The 18,161-nt window shown below is 40.0% G+C and overlaps 1 protein-coding gene and 1 long non-coding RNA gene across 13 annotated transcripts in view; one reads left to right on the plus strand and one right to left on the minus strand.

The window, feature by feature from the left end:
* Positions 1-18,161, minus strand: part of LOC307161648 — a 360,858-nt gene that overhangs the window by 278,095 nt on the left and 64,602 nt on the right. The window lies entirely within an intron of this gene.
* Positions 7,220-17,644, plus strand: LOC307161134 (HMG domain-containing protein 3-like). 12 transcript variants are annotated; one of them, XR_013821682.1, is made up of 21 exons: positions 7,223-7,271; positions 7,894-8,044; positions 10,759-10,898; positions 10,978-11,221; positions 11,292-11,396; positions 11,579-11,772; positions 11,984-12,125; positions 12,269-12,910; positions 13,133-13,272; positions 13,549-13,668; positions 13,741-13,788; positions 13,877-13,960; positions 14,117-14,182; positions 14,740-14,800; positions 15,037-15,087; positions 15,287-15,331; positions 15,635-15,699; positions 15,833-15,944; positions 16,058-16,138; positions 16,605-16,758; positions 17,329-17,644. XR_013821682.1 is itself a non-coding variant. In XM_079875681.1 (19 exons), exons 9-19 carry the CDS (start codon positions 13,601-13,603, stop codon positions 17,544-17,546), a joined length of 987 nt encoding a protein of 328 aa, XP_079731807.1. In that variant the 5' UTR covers positions 7,224-7,271; positions 7,894-8,044; positions 10,759-10,898; positions 11,292-11,396; positions 11,579-11,772; positions 11,984-12,125; positions 12,269-12,910; positions 13,133-13,272; positions 13,549-13,600; the 3' UTR covers positions 17,547-17,640. The 12 variants fall into 12 exon arrangements, 2 of the variants coding, with proteins under 2 accessions (XP_079731806.1, XP_079731807.1); XR_013821685.1 differs by lacking the exon at positions 10,978-11,221; XR_013821684.1 differs by lacking the exon at positions 10,978-11,221 and having other exon boundaries at positions 14,117-14,800.

Consider the following 18,161-nt stretch of genomic DNA (forward strand, 5'->3'; position numbering starts at 1 on the left):
GATGAGGTGAAATAGCTAAATGAAGACTGAGGAAGTTCCACTGAAGGCAAATTGTAGAGAGAACTCAAGTGAAACAGTGAAACAAAACTTGACAAAGACACATGGCAAACATGTGGGCTTAAATACACACAAGACTAATGAAAAGACAAGGGACACCTGTGAACAATGAGCAAATGACAACATAACACATCAGACAAGGGAACAAATCACATGACTTGAACAGGGGATCACATGACAGCCATGAAACAGGAACATGAAACATAACCAAATCGTGACAGTCATCAGATAAAGTTAGATGTTCTGATCTGTACCAGCTGCCATAAAGTCTGTTAGGTTCACCTGCCAATCTTCAGGTCACTGCCTTACCAACACTATGTACAGTGATATTTGCAACAATCGGAATGATTGGGAAGAACAATGAGCGAGGACTTGTTTGTGCGAAAATCTACACCAGAAGGCCAAAGCCCGTCGACGGGGTTGATCGAACCGGAAACGTCAGGACAAATTAATAGATTCTAAAAGGACAAAACAGGAACGGGTGGACAATGGACGATTCTTCGGATGATGGTAATCAAGATATGGAGTTCCAAAAAGTAAGATATAATAAAAGGAAAAAAGGAAGTAACATGGGTGATGAGTCTGAATATGAGAAACTATGTTCAAGTAAAACCAGGGATTCAGGGCAAAGGATGATGAGAAACAGTGAGGAAAAGGAAATAAAAGTTATGATCACATTTGTCAAACAAGCAGAGCAATACATGCATCCTGTTAAACTATCAAAAGCGATAGAAAAATAAGTGGGATCAGTGAAAGGGGCAACATGTCTGAGCAATGGAAGAGTCTTGATTAAGTGTAAGGATGAAAATCAGAAAGCAAAGATTCTAAAACTGAAAACGCTAGCTGGTGGTAAAATAAGTTGTGCTGAAATAGATGTGAAGAAACGTGGCATTATTTCAGCAGTACCCTTAAATGTAACTATGGAAGAAGTAAAAGGAAACTTGATTGGAGGAAAAGTTGCTTTGGCTAGAAGATTGACGACATGGAAAGATAATGAAAAGTGTGATAGTCTTTCTGTGCTGTTACACTTTGAAGACAGCAATCTACCAATCAAGGTGAAGCTAGGCTTCATCAGTTATGTGGTACGGGAGTATTTACCCCCTCCTTTGTGTTGTTTTAAGTGACAGTGCATAGGACATACTGCTGCTGTTTGTGTTAACAGCCTCAGACCTAGGGGATATCTGGGCTGGCAGCAAAGGATACACAGGCAGTGAAGAACTGTGTACCTGTGAAAAACACTGTGAAATAATAAAGAGACAGACAAAATGAGTGTCGTTCCTTTGGCGCGTCAGTTTACTTCTGAGATCATAAAACTTTAGTAACTGTAAACACTTCTTGAGTTACATAGAAAAATAACTTCATCTGCACAATAACTTATGTTATATGACTCATACGTGTACACATAAGATATATGAATACAAACACACCTGTATTCCATAGCCTGTTTCACATAAAGGCAATATATGATTTCCATATTATGTGGAAAGAAGTGTGTGTACAGAATAAATCAATAAAGATTCACATAAATGATACTCTCATTACTCACATAACTAGAAAGATGACAAACATGTCACTTAAACACACAGAATGCATAAACTAAAACCCAACGCCATTTTACATACACCACTTCACCCTGATTGCCTCGTGTCACTCATTAAGCGTGTGCGCAAAGCTCTCAAAATGGCGATTGAATTGTTAATGCAACAGATATACTCAACTACTCAATTAAAACACAAATAACAAGCAACCTCGCACTGCCAATGCACTCAAAACATCACAACAATGCTGTATAACGTAATACTTTTGAATGCATTTACTAAACAATAAATCGTTTGCAGCTGTAACTCTCGAGTTAATTCAATTTGTATAAAACACATTAGAACATGAAAAAGTTACTCAAAACACTTCACAATTACGTTCCTAAACCTTCCTATAGTCATGTGAACAATCAGAAGAATGTTTAAAGTGCATATTATTTTACCTGTGAAATAATAAAGAGACAGACAAAATGAGTGTACTTCCTTTGGCGCGTCTGTTTACTTCTGAGATCGCACCATAGACAGTATAAGAAGTGGACAGAGCCATCTCATTGGAACTCAATTGAGACAAGTGAAACCCATTTTTAGTGATTTTTTAGCACTTCCGTTCCTGACGCGTAGACTCATACCGACTCAAACTAAGCTTGATGACGTGAGCAACCTGTCTGACAGATGTAAATCTTCTAGTAGCTGTGCGTGCAAACTGCCATCGTTAATCTTGCAGAGACGGCGAGCTTGAGCAAAGAGTTCTTTGGCGTGAGTGAGCAGGAGTAAGTATTCTGATTAATTATTTTGTATAGTATTTATTTTAAAATGTAACGCCAGTACGCCATATTGACGTCCCCCCGATTGCCTGCGAGCTTCTCCTCTCAGTGTTGTAGTCGAGTCACCAACTGTCGAGTCCGAGTCGAGTCTCGAGTCCCAGTGTTCGAGTCCAAGTCCGAGTCCAAGTCCGAGTCACCAAAGAAGAGTCCGAGTCGAGTCCAAGTCGAGTCACCATTACCTGAGTTCGAGTCCGAGTCGAGTCTCGAGCCCCCAGTGCCTGTCTCCACTCTGGCACCTTTAAAGAGCTGATCAAATTTATAAAAGAGGTTCTACATTAAACAAAAATGACACCACTGTCACGATTGCAAATAGAGTTTATTTACTGATTTGACATACACTTTGCAACACGCTTTACAACTTTACGACACCATCAAAAGCATGTGTTTACTTCCATTGTTTTGATTGAGAGACCCCTAGCGTAGAAAATTTACAAATTGCATCTTTAATCATGCTGCATTTTCATGCTGCATTTTAAAAGCATCAGATTTGAAAGCATGGTACTACTCAACCTTGCACGGTGAGGCCTCATCAAAATGCCTCCATGGCTAAATACCCTTTCAATGGGTGCACTGGTGGCAGGAATACAGAATACCTGTGTGGCAAGCTGATAGAGTGCAGGGAACTTGGCTTTGTGTTGCTGCCAAAACCCAAAGCATGGGACTGAGTCCTGCTCGGCGATCAAGTCAAGATATGCAGTCAACTGAGCATGGACTGATGGCTTGTCGTTAGTGGAGGAGGGAGTCTTCTGATAGTGGGAGAACATTTTCAGCTTCTTCTGAGGGGCCTCAGGAGGAGATGCTGGAGCATCACCTACCCCTGGCCCAGTTGCAGCGGCTGATGATGATGATGACTGTTGTTTCTCGCCTTCTGCTTTGATATACTCTGAAACAAGAGGTGGCAGGAGAGATATGTTATAAATATGTTATTAAATGGGCTTACATATTAGATGTGGACGTAAAACTCATAGAGGTAAACATGAAAAAACATTTCTCACCTTTTATTTGACTCTTTTGTTCCCCTTTAATGCTATTGTCCAGCTGCACATCATGTTCTAGCCACTAGAAACCAAATGCTGGGTCCAACACAGATGCTACAAAGTAGGCAATGGTGAAAGGAAATTTGGTGGGACCTCTTCCTTCATCTGGCTCACATCCCGGCATCATCACTGCACTGAAGATCTCTGTGAACCTTGCTTTTATGGAGTTCTCCAGAGCTCTCACCAGCGGCCCACAGTATCTGACTCTTCCTCTTATTTCCTGCAGATGACTGTGCAGAGTGAGGACACAGGGCACAACAACACTGACAGTGACAGTTTTCTCTCCCTGAGTCAGGTTGGTTGCCTCTAAGAATGGATCGAGAGCTTCAATCAGTTCTTTAAGCTGAGCGTATTCTCGCTGTGATAGGATTAGACTTTTGTGCCCCTCTAAATCCAACACATATGCTAGCTTTTGTATGTCAAAATTCACATATGCCTTTACTTGCTTCAAAGTGGAATTCCATCGCGTAGCATCTGCTGTTGGAATTGTTGCATCACCGAAGTATGCTTCAAAGCAGTCTTTAAACGAGGTGCCACTGTGGAGGAGGTTGGCTGCACGGGACAGCTTGGCTAGGGTGCTGGCTTCTTTCAAACCATCTTTTATGACCAACTGCAGTGAATGTGTGAAGCACGACAGTCTCTGCATCTTACAGTTCTCATCCAAAGTGGCATTGACTGCCTCTTGATCTTCTGGTGTCAGGTCTTGCCAGATTTCATCCTCTGGCTCCATGTATGTCCTGGGATCATGAACTTCTGCAGCCTTATCTTCCTCTGGCAGAAATCGGGCCTGGAATGCCTTCCTCATGTTGGACGCATTATCAGTGATGACAAAGTTGATCTTATTCTTAATCAGATACTCTTTCTGTTTATTTTATTTAAATGGGACAATGCATATTCATGAACGTACAATCAAAGTTGAACGTAAATACGCCGGATTTAGCACAATGCTAATTTTCATCCGTTGACCCAAACATAGACGAAATACAAACCAAAAAAACAAACAAACAAACAAACAATATATATATAAACAAATATACATATAGAGCTAAAAAAAAAAACATTAAAAGATCCTATACCTTATAGAGTACTTATTGTAATATTTATTTAAATTGCATAAATGCCTGTACATAGACATCCCAAAGTGCTTATTATAAATATATAAATAAAACTACCTATCAAATATTAATATAATTATTATTACGAAATATTTACCTTCGTACTTGATTACATTTTTGATTGTTATTCAGCCATTTTTTAAGATGTTTCTTAAATGAAACAAAAGTTGGGCTCCCTCTAATTTCCGTTGGCATACTGTTCCAATTTGTGCAGCCTTTAATAGAGAGGACATTTTGTGCAACGAAGAATTTCTAAATGGTACTTCACAATCCCCCTGGGTAAATGATCTAGTCTTCGTCTCGCTATTTCTCTTTTTGATAAAATCCCCTAGGGGTGGTGGGGTGATTCCATTCATAGATTTATAAATAAGACAGCTATTTTTAAAAATTGTAAGATTTTCAAAATTTAGGAGTTGATACTTCTCAAGAATTGGACAAAGGTGAAACGACTGTGGTTTCCTGTCAAATACCTTAACTGCTTTTTTATATAGTTGAACAATGGGTTTTAATACAGTAACTCCAGCAAAAGACCAAACTGTGAAGCAGTACTCAATGTGGGAAAAAATCATACAATGAAGATATGATTTAGCAGCCTCAGTTGTAATGTAGGACCTGATTTGTTTGTAATTTTGTAGATTAAATTTACATTGGTTACCTTTTGTATGTGTTTTTTGAAAGTGAGGTTTGAATCTAGTATAACCCCAAGGTACTTGAACTGGGCTACCAACTCCAATTCCTCCCCTCCCAAAAAAACAAAAGATCTACTTCTTGTTGGTGGTTGCTCAATGAGTGTCTTACATTCAGTTTTTAAAGTATTTGGCTTCACAGGTTTTTTTTTTGTGAACATCATCACAACGGTCTTTTTGGTATTAAGAGTGAGACAAATTTGATTTAGCCAGTTTTGAACTTTAGTTAGTGAATTTGTAAGGTTTGTAGCTATTATCTTTTCATCTTTACCATGTATGAAGATCACAGCGCCATCCGCATACATCTGCACATTACAGTCCGGACAAGCAGCTGGAAGATCATTAATGTGCATTGAGAACAATAGAGGCCAGAGAATTGAGTCCTGTGGAACTCCAACATGATTGCTAATGGAAGGAGCTAATCTTCAGCACAGCATTCAAACATCATTGCAATCTTTTCTCCGGTGTGTTTGCCATGGACTCTTTCGCAGGTAAGAGGATATGACTGAAGGCTGAGTACATGGTTTACCTCAGTCACTGTGTGTGCTGTCACTCCAAGGAATGACCGCATCTTGCGATCACTCCAAATGTCTGTAGTAACAGCAACACCTGATGCTTCTGCCAGCTGGCTCTTTATCCATTCCTTCTGAACTTTTACCATTCCAGGAATGGTAACAGAGGAGATAGTGGATCTTGCTATAGGCCTATACTGAGGGTCCAAGACATGAAGGAAGTGCCTGAAATCCTCATTGTCAACTATGGAGAGAGGCAAGCAACAGCTAATGATAAGATCTTTTACAAGGGCATCACTTATAGCCTTTTGACGTGGATGTTTGGTGTCGTAGATCCCTTGTTGTCCAGCATGGAAAAATGATGTAATAGCACTCTGACCTGAAGCAGCTGGTGTCAAATGTGATGCAACAGTTGTAACGACAATGCGTAGAAAACCAACCACAAAATAATCTTCTTCCAGAATATTAATTCAAACAGAATATTAATTCAAGATTTGGTCAGGACTTCTATCCTCATCCATCTTGTCACGGGATCCAGGCTCCGACCAGCCTGACTAATTACACCCCCCAACACTAACCAAATAGCTGGTCAATACCAAGCTTTGTTGACAAAACGCTGACTGTTTAAGAGAAAGACAGAGACCAAGGTCTCACACAAGAGTCCTCACATTCCAGATTCAATTTACCCAACCATGAATCATTCACAGTCTCCAGAAAGTCTGCTAACCAAAGACTTTTATTGGTTAACTGAAGGAAGAACTGGTCAACGTTTGATAGTTTTGCAAGACGGATCGATACCAGCAAACATTCCTGAACCCCTCCTCCTGAAGACCTCTGAATGAACTTTCTTAAGAAGCTCTTTTCTCTTCTAAACCAGAAAACTGAGATTTTTCCTACAGTATACATAAAACTCATTCAAGAACAATTTTCAATGGACTCATGATCAAACAGTCATGCAACTACCTAATCCTGTGTTCTTTTTTTTCTACCACTTATATGCATATTTTAACCTGTTAAGCCTCACCAGTGCGTCGGCGCACTGAAGCGTTTTTTTATAGCTCAAAGTTACTATCAGATTTAATGTTATACTTCGACAAACTATACATCATTAAAAAGATATAAGACTCAAGTTTCAGTATTTGACCACTATTGTATTCTGAGAAACTTATAGCGACAGTTATTTCTTAATTTGTGTCAGGAGTTATGAAATGAAAAAATGAGTCGATACCTTTAATATGAATTATGAGCGTCAGCCGCTTTCATTCATAAAAAACTCCCGTGCTGTCGTCATGACAGCGATACACAAAACGACGTCCCTCAGGGCTTTAGCTCAAAAATGGAGATGGGTCTGTCTGCGGACTGCCAGACTGAGGGGCGTAACTTGAAGGGGGCGTAACTTGAAGGGGGCGTAACTTGAAGTTGTCCAAATCACAACCAAATCACACGAGATGTCAGAAGAACGAGATTTTGGTGGCAAGATGGCAGCTCGTTCAGAGACCACGGTAAGAATATTTTCCAAAGATAACCGTTTAAAGTGAACTGTATAAGAAATGTTCATACAGTAACATATTTTGGTACTGTTTCTGGAGTTGATAATCTATTAAATGTTTTTTATTTATTTAAAACTAAATCGTCCTCGCTTGGCGTTGTTTAAGTGGCTGGCGTGGTAATAATAATAATGCTGCCTTACTCTCGGAATTGGGGTAACGTTAACTTAAAACTACTTTCCTTGGTATAAAATGTACATGAACACCCTCCAATTTCGAACTTGAATGCAATGAGCTCGAAATCACGATTTCAGAAGTTGCAAATATCACATATCTGATAGCATGTGAAAGCAACATAACGTTAACTATTGGCGGGCAATAAGAACAAATAAGCTAGCTAGCCAGGGTAAACATTAGGGTAATTTGGGAGCTCACTCTGTAACATGCAACATGTAATGTTATTTATTTCCCCTCACACATCGCTGCATTCAGAACAATGCAAGTTTCTAGTTGTGATTACTTGACGAGTTCCTTTTTACATGAATGTACCATACCAGTAATTCTGAAGATCTTGTTCACCAGCACAATAAATGTTAATGTTTGTGATAATTTTAATTCTTATTTTATTTTCCTCTAGCTTCATTCAACAGTTTGTAAGGAAGGTATCTTAAAAAATCCAATTTTTGTTGCCCCAAACTACAAATGCCAGTTCTGCAGCAAAATGGGAGAGTATGCATATGTTGTGGCACATATGCAAACACACGAGAAGACAGCTGTTAAACATGAAGGTATCTGTCAGTTTAAATAAATGTTTAATATTGTCCACTAGTAATGTTAAGCAGTTAATTGCAATGTTAATTTGTGTACAATTTTAATCTTACGATAATGATAATCTTAGTTTGAGTTTGTAAACCTGGATTTCTATTTGTTTATAGGGTATAAAATGTACAGATGCCACGGTGAATGTTGCAGAAGTCATCATTATCACTGCTGCTACTGTGCAAAGATTATTACTCGGCAAAATTTGTTTTTGATCCATGTGCAGAAATGTTGGTTAGCTAATGTGTCAACAGCTCCCAGTATCTCTGCGCCCTCCAGCATCCGTGAAGCCTCCAGCGTCCGTGAGCCCTCCTCCAGCGTTTGTGAGCCCTCCAGCATCCGTGAACCCTCCAGCGTTTGTGAGCCCTCCAGCGTCCGTGAACCCTCCTCCAGCGTCCATGACAGCGCCCGTGATCCCTCCTCCAGCGTCCGTGAGCCCTCCTCCAGCGTCCGTGATCCCTCCTCCAGCGTCCATGACAGCGCCCGTGATCCCTCCTCCAGCGTCCGTGAGCCCTCCTCCAGCGTCCGTGATCCCTCCTCCAGCGTTTGTGAGCCCTCCAGCATCCGTGAACCCTCCAGCGTTTGTGAGCCCTCCAGCGTCCGTGAACCCTCCTCCAGCGTCCATGACAGCGCCCGTGATCCCTCCTCCAGCGTCCGTGAGCCCTCCTCCAGCGTCCGTGATCCCTCCTCCAGCGTCCATGACAGCGCCCGTGATCCCTCCTCCAGCGTCCGTGATCCCTCCTCCAGCGTCCGTGAGCCCTCCTCCAGCGTCCGTGACAGCGTCCGTGAGCCCTCCTCCAGCGTCCGTGATCCCTCCTCCAGCGTCCATGACAGCGCCCGTGATCCCTCCTCCAGCGTCCGTGATCCCTCCTCCAGCGTCCGTGAGCCCTCCTCCAGCGTCCGTGACAGCGTCCGTGAGCCCTCCTCCAGCGTCCGTGAGCCCTCCTCCAGCGTCCGTGACAGCGTCCGTGAGCCCTCCTCCAGCGTACATGAGCAGTCCTCCAGCGTCCGTCAACAGTCCACCAGCGTCCGTGAGCAGTCCACCAGCGTCCGTGAGCAGTCCTCCAGCGTCCGTGAGCCCTCCTCCAGCGTCCGTGAGCCCTCCTCCAGCGTACATGAGCAGTCCTCCAGCGTCCGTCAACAGTCCACCAGCGTCCGTGAGCAGTCCTCCAGCGTCCGTGAGCAGTCCTCCAGCGTCCGTGAGCAGTCCTCCAGCGTCCGTGAGCAGTCCTCCAGCGTCCTTGAGCAGTCCTCCAGCGTCCATCATCAGTCCTCCAGCGTCCGTCAACAGTCCACCAGCGTCCGTGAGCAGTCCTCCAGCGTCCGTGAGCAGTCCACCAGCGTCCGTGAGCAGTCCTCCAGCGTCCGTGAGCAGTCCTCCAGCGTCCGTGAGCAGTCCTCCAGCGTCCGTGAGCAGTCCTCCAGCGTCCTTGAGCAGTCCTCCAGCGTCCATCATCAGTCCTCCAGCGTCCATCAACAATCCTCCAGCGTCTCTGCATGCTATCCAGCAGTCATTACACTTTCTAACAGTGAAGACACACCTGCCACATCAACTCCAGCCCAAACCACCTGTATGAGTAACCAAAAAATATCCAAGTCAAGGCCCAAAAGAACTACATGCACATTTTGTAATTTGATTCTGAATAAGAAAAATATCAAGAAACACATTGAAAGACGTCACTCATCAGTAAATGCAGATGTAACCGCAAATCACCATCTTCCATCCCAATGCATTGACCGCAATAATGGCATTTTCGCTGTTGGAAGAACGTTTTCTGGATTTAGTAACCCTATTCATGTACAGAAATGCACCTGGGGTAACAAGCATCATGTCAGCTGTGAGCTGGAGCAATGCAAACGGGCTGCTGAATTTACCAGAAGAAGTGGCTTAATGGGGTTTCAGTGGGTCCATGTTAAGTCGATATCATACTGTCCTATTTCATCCGAACCAGACATCACCCTTAAAGAAGTTCTGTCAGATATGGTAGAACGAAAGTGGATTTCTGAAAATACAAAGAAAATGTGTCTTGTTAGGAAGCAAAAAGCAGAGTCTGAGAGCTGCCCCCTGAGTCAAGAAGTTTCATTAGGAAATGGCACATCAAAAATATGTGTGTCAGTCCTAGAAACAAACATCTCATATTATTCTCGGTTAGGGAGAGTAATTGTTTGTTTCGACAAAAAAAGAAACACTTGGCACTGCCCATGCTCAAAGCCAAGGAATTCATGTCCTCATAAGTCCATTGCAAAATGGCACTTAAACCAGACTCAACCAGTACTTTTCTTAAAAGTGAGAAGTACAGACAGTGATGTGTTTGACATCTTTGTGGAATCTGGTCCTCAAGACATACACAGTACGGAGAAAATTATTCTCTATCCACCTGAAAAAAAAGATTTGAATGCAATGGTCCTTTACTTGCTGAAAAACAAGAAATTGCCAGCAGTTCTGCCAAAAGATCTTTGTTCACCGCAGAACATGGAGACTCTCCCAAAGCACCTCATTCCAATTGAGACCTTTTGCACTGTATGCCCAGGGAAGATCCCTCTTTCAGATCCAATATTAATTTCGCAAAAAGCTAAGATTGTCACGTTTACTGGCATACTAGAAGGTGTGTGTTAAGGAATACTTTATTGTTTCTTAATATTTACATGGCTAAGTTTAATTATTTATTTTTCTTCTTTATAGATGTGACCACATACTGCAAAAGGTGTGGTGTATGTGGTCATTTTTACCGATACCAGGAATGGGCCGAGGGACTGCACAATTTCGATGACCACACAATATTGACACTGCATCTTTGCATGTTCTTGAGACAGTCTGTGCAGGTAATTTTAAATTTATGCAACTTTAATGCACCCATCCTATTAAATGCATTACTTGCATGTTTTTACTTGAATTTTTCAGTCAGTCAAAGAGTCAGTGATGTAGGAATTTGGGTAGTTTGAAGTCTATATAGTTGGCAGGGCCTTGGACATCTTGGAACAGACAAACCAAAAAAAGTATCCCAACCATGACTCCGTTCTTCATGGCTATCTTCATTTTGAGGCATTGACAGAACATAATTACAATTTTTCATGTGTGCACTGTGGAGTCCATCCACCTGTCGTGATAATGGACTTGCACAAGAAGGGAGTTTTTAGCATGCCAGGTAGGTAGTGGTCTCTCTTCTCTTAACATTAGTACTACCAAACACTGATTTTGAGGAAAATGTCTTACAGTTAGTGATATTGAGGATCCCCCACCACAGTTTGAAGGTCATGTTGACATTGAGGAATTCTGGCAATCTGTTGACCAAGAAATTGTTTGCAGAGGCTTTTTACAAAGTAAGTTATACATTTCTCTGTAAAAGGAGTATTCTGCAGCCATATTTAAAAAAGTTTTCCAAAAGATCTATCTATCCATGGATAATGTATTGCCATGGATGATTGTGTATATACTTTTAACTGCCATAAATTGTTTTAAATGCAATAACATTTTAGAGAGCTTTTGTTTTTCAACTACAAAGGTAACCGTGAGAATCCGTGTAAAGTTTCACCTTCCTATGTGAAATGGGCACCATGGATTGGGCCTCTCACCAGAGCCAGCAAAAAAGTACTCAACACTGAGTATGCCAAACTCACAGCAAAAAAGTCTGTTGTAGAACAGGCAGACATTGACATATCAGAAGAACGGCTGTCAAGTGAACTAATGAACTTAAAGGTGAATTTTTCATTTTTTTGTAAATGTAATAGCAATGCACTTGAACTTTTTATTTATTTATAGGCATTTAGTACATTGTTGTACTGGATGTCTATTCTGCTAGATGTTTTTTAAACCGCTCCAGATTTGGCTATTTACTAAATGCCAAAAACGCAAGGTGATGTATCCTGCTTTTTAATTATTGGCTGTTGTTGCATCTACTTTCACACAGGTTGATGCCTTGAGGAAACTTGTCAAAGAATGTGGTGTTGACTCAAAGGGCTCCAAAATGGATCTTCTCCTACGTTTAAGGGAGGAGATGAAAACAAGGAGCACTTATGACAAAGTGTTTCAAAAAGTTTGGGGAGCATCTGGTAAGTCCTACATATATGTATTTCTATATTTATGTAATATGTAAAATGTTTAATTGTTGTAAACATGTCACTATGTGTATGTACGTGTACCTGAAGACAGCTAGGTTAATGGCCAAGCTAATCGTGTGTATTTCTATTTCAAGGTGGCTGGGCAGTGATCATGTGTCCTTGTGGTATTGTGAACTCAGTCAAATTTAACATAAGAGCTGAAAGCCCACGAGATTATGCTGATATGTTGCTTTCCTTCAAACATTTCCCAAACATTGTCATCTATGATTTTGCTCGGGGGTTAGTAACTCATACTAACCTCCGGGAACCAGAGAGACTGCCCTTCAGTCCATTTGAAGGAAGAGTGGCTGCAGCTACCCCAGAGAATATTGCATCTGCCAAGAGGGCAGAACTGAAAATAAATTTGTCATGGTTGCAGATAAAAAAAGACCCACCTGATCTTAATGGCCACCCTGCAACTGGTTCTGCAGAACACTATGCATTGTATGACACTTTTCATCAGTACAACACAAAAGATGAAAAGGATGCTCTGCGATTAATTGGACTTGTGCCTGAGCTATGTGGGTGGGTCAACTCCCAGACAGTGGAGCAGCTGTTCTCTGGCATGCGAAAAAACAACTATTTCATGAACTCGCTCTCCCCAGCAAGCCACATCTTCCTTATGCGTAACATTTTACATCACCACAATGAGAAAGTTAACCAGCAGGCACTGGAGGATTTAAAACGAGTTTCTCATGGAGATGTCACCCTTGATGCACATGGAAAAGCCACTTTAGGTAGTTATACTTTGATTTCCTAATTTTGACGCATTTACGTTAAGATCTGTTTAAATACAACTAGCACTTAAATTAACAAAGATACATAAAAATATCTGCATCTAGGCAACTACCTATGTTAAGGATAACATTGTTTAAATTCTTGTTTGCCTACATTATCCAAAATATTATTTTTTAAACATCTAATCACTGTCAATGCTTAGAACTGTCATTGTCTTGCAGTGCATGTGAATGTCCCTAAAGAAGTGGATATGGCAGACCACTGTGGGGAGCAGTGTGAGGCTCTGACCATGACCTCAAACCTCATGCCCTGTCGCACCTCATGGACACTAGGAGTGCATCGTCCCCTTCAAGAGCAGTTGGTATGTGGTTAAATTGCTTTATCACAATTTATTTTTGCATTTGTTATTGTGCTGTCATTTTCTTTTGTGTTGTTGCAATTCTTTAAGTGTCAGATCTTAAAGTTATCAAGCACCATGCCTGATTTCAGGCATAGAGCAGTTTTAAATTCATAATAATTCATTACATTGTACACATTTCCTCCAGGACAACTTTTCAGGCTCACAAATATAATCTTGCTTTAATTTAATGTTTTTAATTTTTGTTTGACACAGCTTGCATTTATTTGTAATGTGTAGGTGAACTATGTGCTGGACGAGGACAGACCAATGAACGAACTGATTGTCAAAGATGGTCAGACATGCCTCACAAGAGAGAACTTTGTATCCCTGGGACTTAGAAGGGAAATGGATTCAATGGTGGGAAACATTTTTATTTTTAAAGTAATTGCAATTTTTATGGAATTGGTATTAAAAGTGATGTATTTGCAGGTGGGAAATGCTTGCTTTAGGCTTATCAAGGAAATATTTCAGCATCAGGTGTGTCTCATATTATACAGATATTTGTGACCAATTCAACTGAATTACAATTACTGTCTGTAATAATTGATAGAGATGTCTTCTACAGGGGAAAGATGTTTTCATTGTGGATCTTCATATTCCACCAACGTGGCTCTTGCCCTTATCCTGTGACCCTTTCCTCTGTCTTCCAGTAAGTACCCACAATACATTTATAACCCTTATATCTTACGCTTTTCAAAGCAAAGTTGCAACACTCAAGATAAAAACAATTTAAGGTCGTACAAAATGGATAAAATTAAAAAAGGAGCTTCAAATGTCATGTCAAATTTAATATAATTTCTTTAAGTTGGACCCCCAAAAGAAAGATGCCTTGATTTTCCCCCTATGGACCCCAGGGCACTTTCTGCTGTGTGTAAGTGAATTTTTAGTATTTTACAAAATCACATTAATGGAAAGGATTCATACTGAAAAACACATTTAAGTTGTAGGTTTTCCTTTCTTTTTAGTCTTTTGTAATCCTGTCTGCAATTGACTTTATTTGTGGCTTAATAGTGAAGACTTGTTGACTCATTTCCAAGACTATTTTCCCTGTAGGTTATTAAGCCACTTAAAAGAGAGATTCTATTCCTGGATTCCCAATATTCAGTCATGGGACAAGGCTTTGCACACGGAACTTATCGAAACATCTTAAGGTTTCTAAGGAAGATGTTTGCTGGAAGTCGTGTTCCTCAGACTTCCTCTAACTGTTTGCAATGATGTTAGTCGTGTTCACCAGACTTGCTCAGAATGTTTGAAGTTTTAGTCGTGTTCACAAGACTTGCTCAGTTGGTTTGAACTACTGCTGTTTTCAAGTCGTGTTCCTCAGACTAACATGTTCTATATAGCGCAAAACAATGGGTTCCTCAACAGAACTTTGTGTGTGCTCTCAGTACTTCGAGAAGTTTCTGATGCCAATTTTGTTTTTATCAGGTCTGTTGCACAGCACATTGTCTCTGGACCATTGACTGAATTAACGGGCCTGGATGTTGAGGTAAAATATAATTTGCAAAGGACGTTCTGTCGGCATATCACTTTTTTGTATTAATTATTGGTTTGTCACAACTTGGGCTATTACTACTTTAAATATTTCTCATTTTACACTTACACACCCTACAAACCAGCAAGCAAGACCCTTTCATACTAACACAAATCTCTATATCTTTAAACTTTTGTACTTTTTAGTTTGCTGTTTATTAAAATATGTATATTTTGATTTATTTTAAACAGGGACTCCCTCAACAACAATTCGGGATTGACTGTGGAATCTTCATGATGATGGTGAGTGAAGTTGGACTTGTGTAAATAGATTAAGGCTTTCTGTTCTCCTCAGTTCCACCTAAAGTAGTTTTTGTTAATGCAATGGGATTCATACTGTTGCGAAAGAGGATTCTCTTTTTTCATTCAGCTTGCTGAATTCACATGCACACAAAAAAAGAATTACAACTTTAGTACAAACAAAACTTTTCTATATTTGCAGTACTCCTGGTATGCTGTCTTGGAGGCTCCATTTGATTTCACAGTTGTAAGTTTAACTGCAATGCTCATAGATATGGGTTATAATATGTGGAATTTGTTTTTTGATTTGGTCCAGGAAGTCCTCTGTGGTCCTTCCTGATATTTCTTCCCTTTTTACCTTTGTGTTTTTTTTTTGGGAGATTTTCTTGCTACAATGAGAGTTTAAGTCAGGGATTGTCATCCTTTTTTGCTTTATATAAAGTGGACCGTTTAAGCCCTTTCAGTCTGGAAAAGTGAGTTGGCCTCAAAATAAACTTAACTAGCAACTTGAAATAGCAATAAATGTGTTGTACTCTGTTCTCTTCTTCAGCATGACATGCCGTGCTTAAGGAGGTGGTGGTGCACAATGTTGGTTGAGAATCTCGAGATTGAAGGGTACCAGTGTTTTTTTTAAAAATTAAGAAATTCAAGATTATTATTATTATTATTATTATTATTATTATTATTATTAGCAGTAATCTGGGGCAGCCAGGTAAACCTTTTTTAATTTTTTTACTTATTACTACAGCCATGGCCGGAGGTTTGCCCACTTTACCGAGCAGGGAATACAGATGGCCAGGGGAAGTCTGGACCCAATTTTCCGCATCCCTAGGAAGAGGAAATATGATGAGGTTACCATGGTAATAATTATGGCAAACAATTTACAGGCCCAAAAACTTGGTCTAAAGTAATCATCTTTTTTTGTGCTTTACATGTTATTATTTTAAATGCATCTCACTACCTTGTTTTAAAGGAACCAGTCCCCTTAAAACCATGTAAGGTGAAGGAGATATGCAGAGTCGAGTCCTCTCCCGAGGGAATTGGCATTTTGCAGGTATGTATCTGTGAAGCACATCTATATGCCATAGTTTAAACTCGCACACAGGATCACAGTTAGTTATAACTGCACTCTGTAAGGCCTGATATATTGGTCCAATGGAGGTTTTCCAATACACGAGGAAGGTTTATTACATGCTCCGTTCCTTTCTCATGGCAAAGTATTTTTTGGTTAAATTGCAGTACATTAATCATATGTATTTACTTGTTATTTCATTCATCTCCATATCTCCATAAATGAAAGGTTTTAATATTTAACATTTTACAGGATAGTTGGTCCCAAGGAGCAGGGTTGAAGACCTCCAGTATATGCTGTTTGCAGGGCACAAATATGAAACCTACAGAACATGCCAATTAATAGTGGTCATTCACCCTTTCCTGGTTGATGATGATGATGATGATGATGATGGAGACCCGTTATTGAGCCTATAGATTTTGTAGTGAATCATGTTTTATGTTCACAGCTGCCTGAGGAAGTTTTGCACAAGATCTTTATCCTTGTGGTGCTACAAGAAGGTGATCCTGCAATTCTTACCCTTGCTCTCACATGCACTCATTTCTGGAAGATAGTGAGAGAGGAATCCTTTCTGAAGGAAGCACATTTCTGCTGGCTTGACAGTAAGTTTTGTCTCTTTCCTTCTGCCTTCCTCCCATATTTTTAGATTTTAAGCACCCTTATGAGCTATAGGTGAAAGTCACTCACTCACTGGATCAGTGCACTCAACTTGGACATGCCTTTTTACATTGAAGCCACTTGTCAATCTGTATCCTGAAGATGCCAGCAACACAACACATAAGATGGACCCTGGAGTGGTCACTTGCCATTATTAAAATGTAAATGCATGTTGTACATAGATGTTGCCTAATTTATTATTTTCTGTCTAAGTTTATGACTGTTTCCTCTGTGATTTGTGTGCAGCTGTTGTGCTTTTGAGTGATGATTCTACATTTGTGTGGGCCACAGTTATGATTTAAGTCAAGGTTCTAGTGCTAAAATTATTTTAATCATCAAAATGTAACATTCACTTCTACATTAGACTAAAGCTTTTTATTTTAGGCAATAAGTGTTTCTTTTCATTTCTGAATTAATATTGAGGAAACGGTGCTACCAGAAAAGTTCATATTTAAAAAAAAGAAAGAAATGCAAACATGTTTTACACTTAAACCTTTCTTTTCTTTTGTCAACAGGTGTGGTAAACTGGAACTCCTTTTCAGTGGAGTATAAAAGGACCTACCGCATTCCCTATCGTATCTCCCGTTGCATTCAATGCAATTATTTGTACAAAGACTGTGAAGGATACTGGGGAAGTGGACAAAGAGGAAATCTTCAAGGGTTCTACTCTCAGAATGATTTTGCTGGATACTGCAGCATGGACTGTTTTTATGTGGCTGGAGGCACAATCTGATTTTCTCTGAGTCTCTGACAATATTTGTGCCAGAAATTGTGAATTGGGTTTGCATAAACCCTCCTTGTGTTGCCTTTGCAATAAAGGTTTTTTGTGATAATTTTGCTTGTAGTTAATTTGTCTCAAAGTATCATAAGATATTTGACAGTAGTGCATTTAGCTGTTTATTAGTGTTGTCAAAAATTCGTTTGTCAGCACATCAGGCAATATGTCATGAACAGATGTTTAAAATTATTTAAAACATGAAAAGATGTTTAACAATATTTATTTAAAAAATGTTTTAGACAAAGCACAATTTCAAAAGAATAGCTATATTAGTACTTGCTCTGCAGTCTAGTTGAGGTGGGACAATTTGAAAACAAACAATACATTGCAATATGGTTTCTAGCAATACATATCAATACCTTGGCAGTGGCATTAATGCATATTGAAACATGCAGACAAATTTATTATATTATTATGTCTGTATACAGACAAAAACATGCATTTTGCAGATGTCATTGTTCTTGAACAGCTAAGAGTCAGTTTAGTTAACTTGAATATGTTCAGTTAAACTTGTGCGAGATCGAGTAAAAAGCATACGGAACTAATCGCATACTTTTCTTTTCGCTCTCG

The sequence above is a fragment of the Squalius cephalus genome (assembly GCF_949319135.1).
Source record: "Squalius cephalus genome assembly, chromosome: 7".
NCBI lineage: Eukaryota > Metazoa > Chordata > Actinopteri > Cypriniformes > Leuciscidae > Squalius > Squalius cephalus.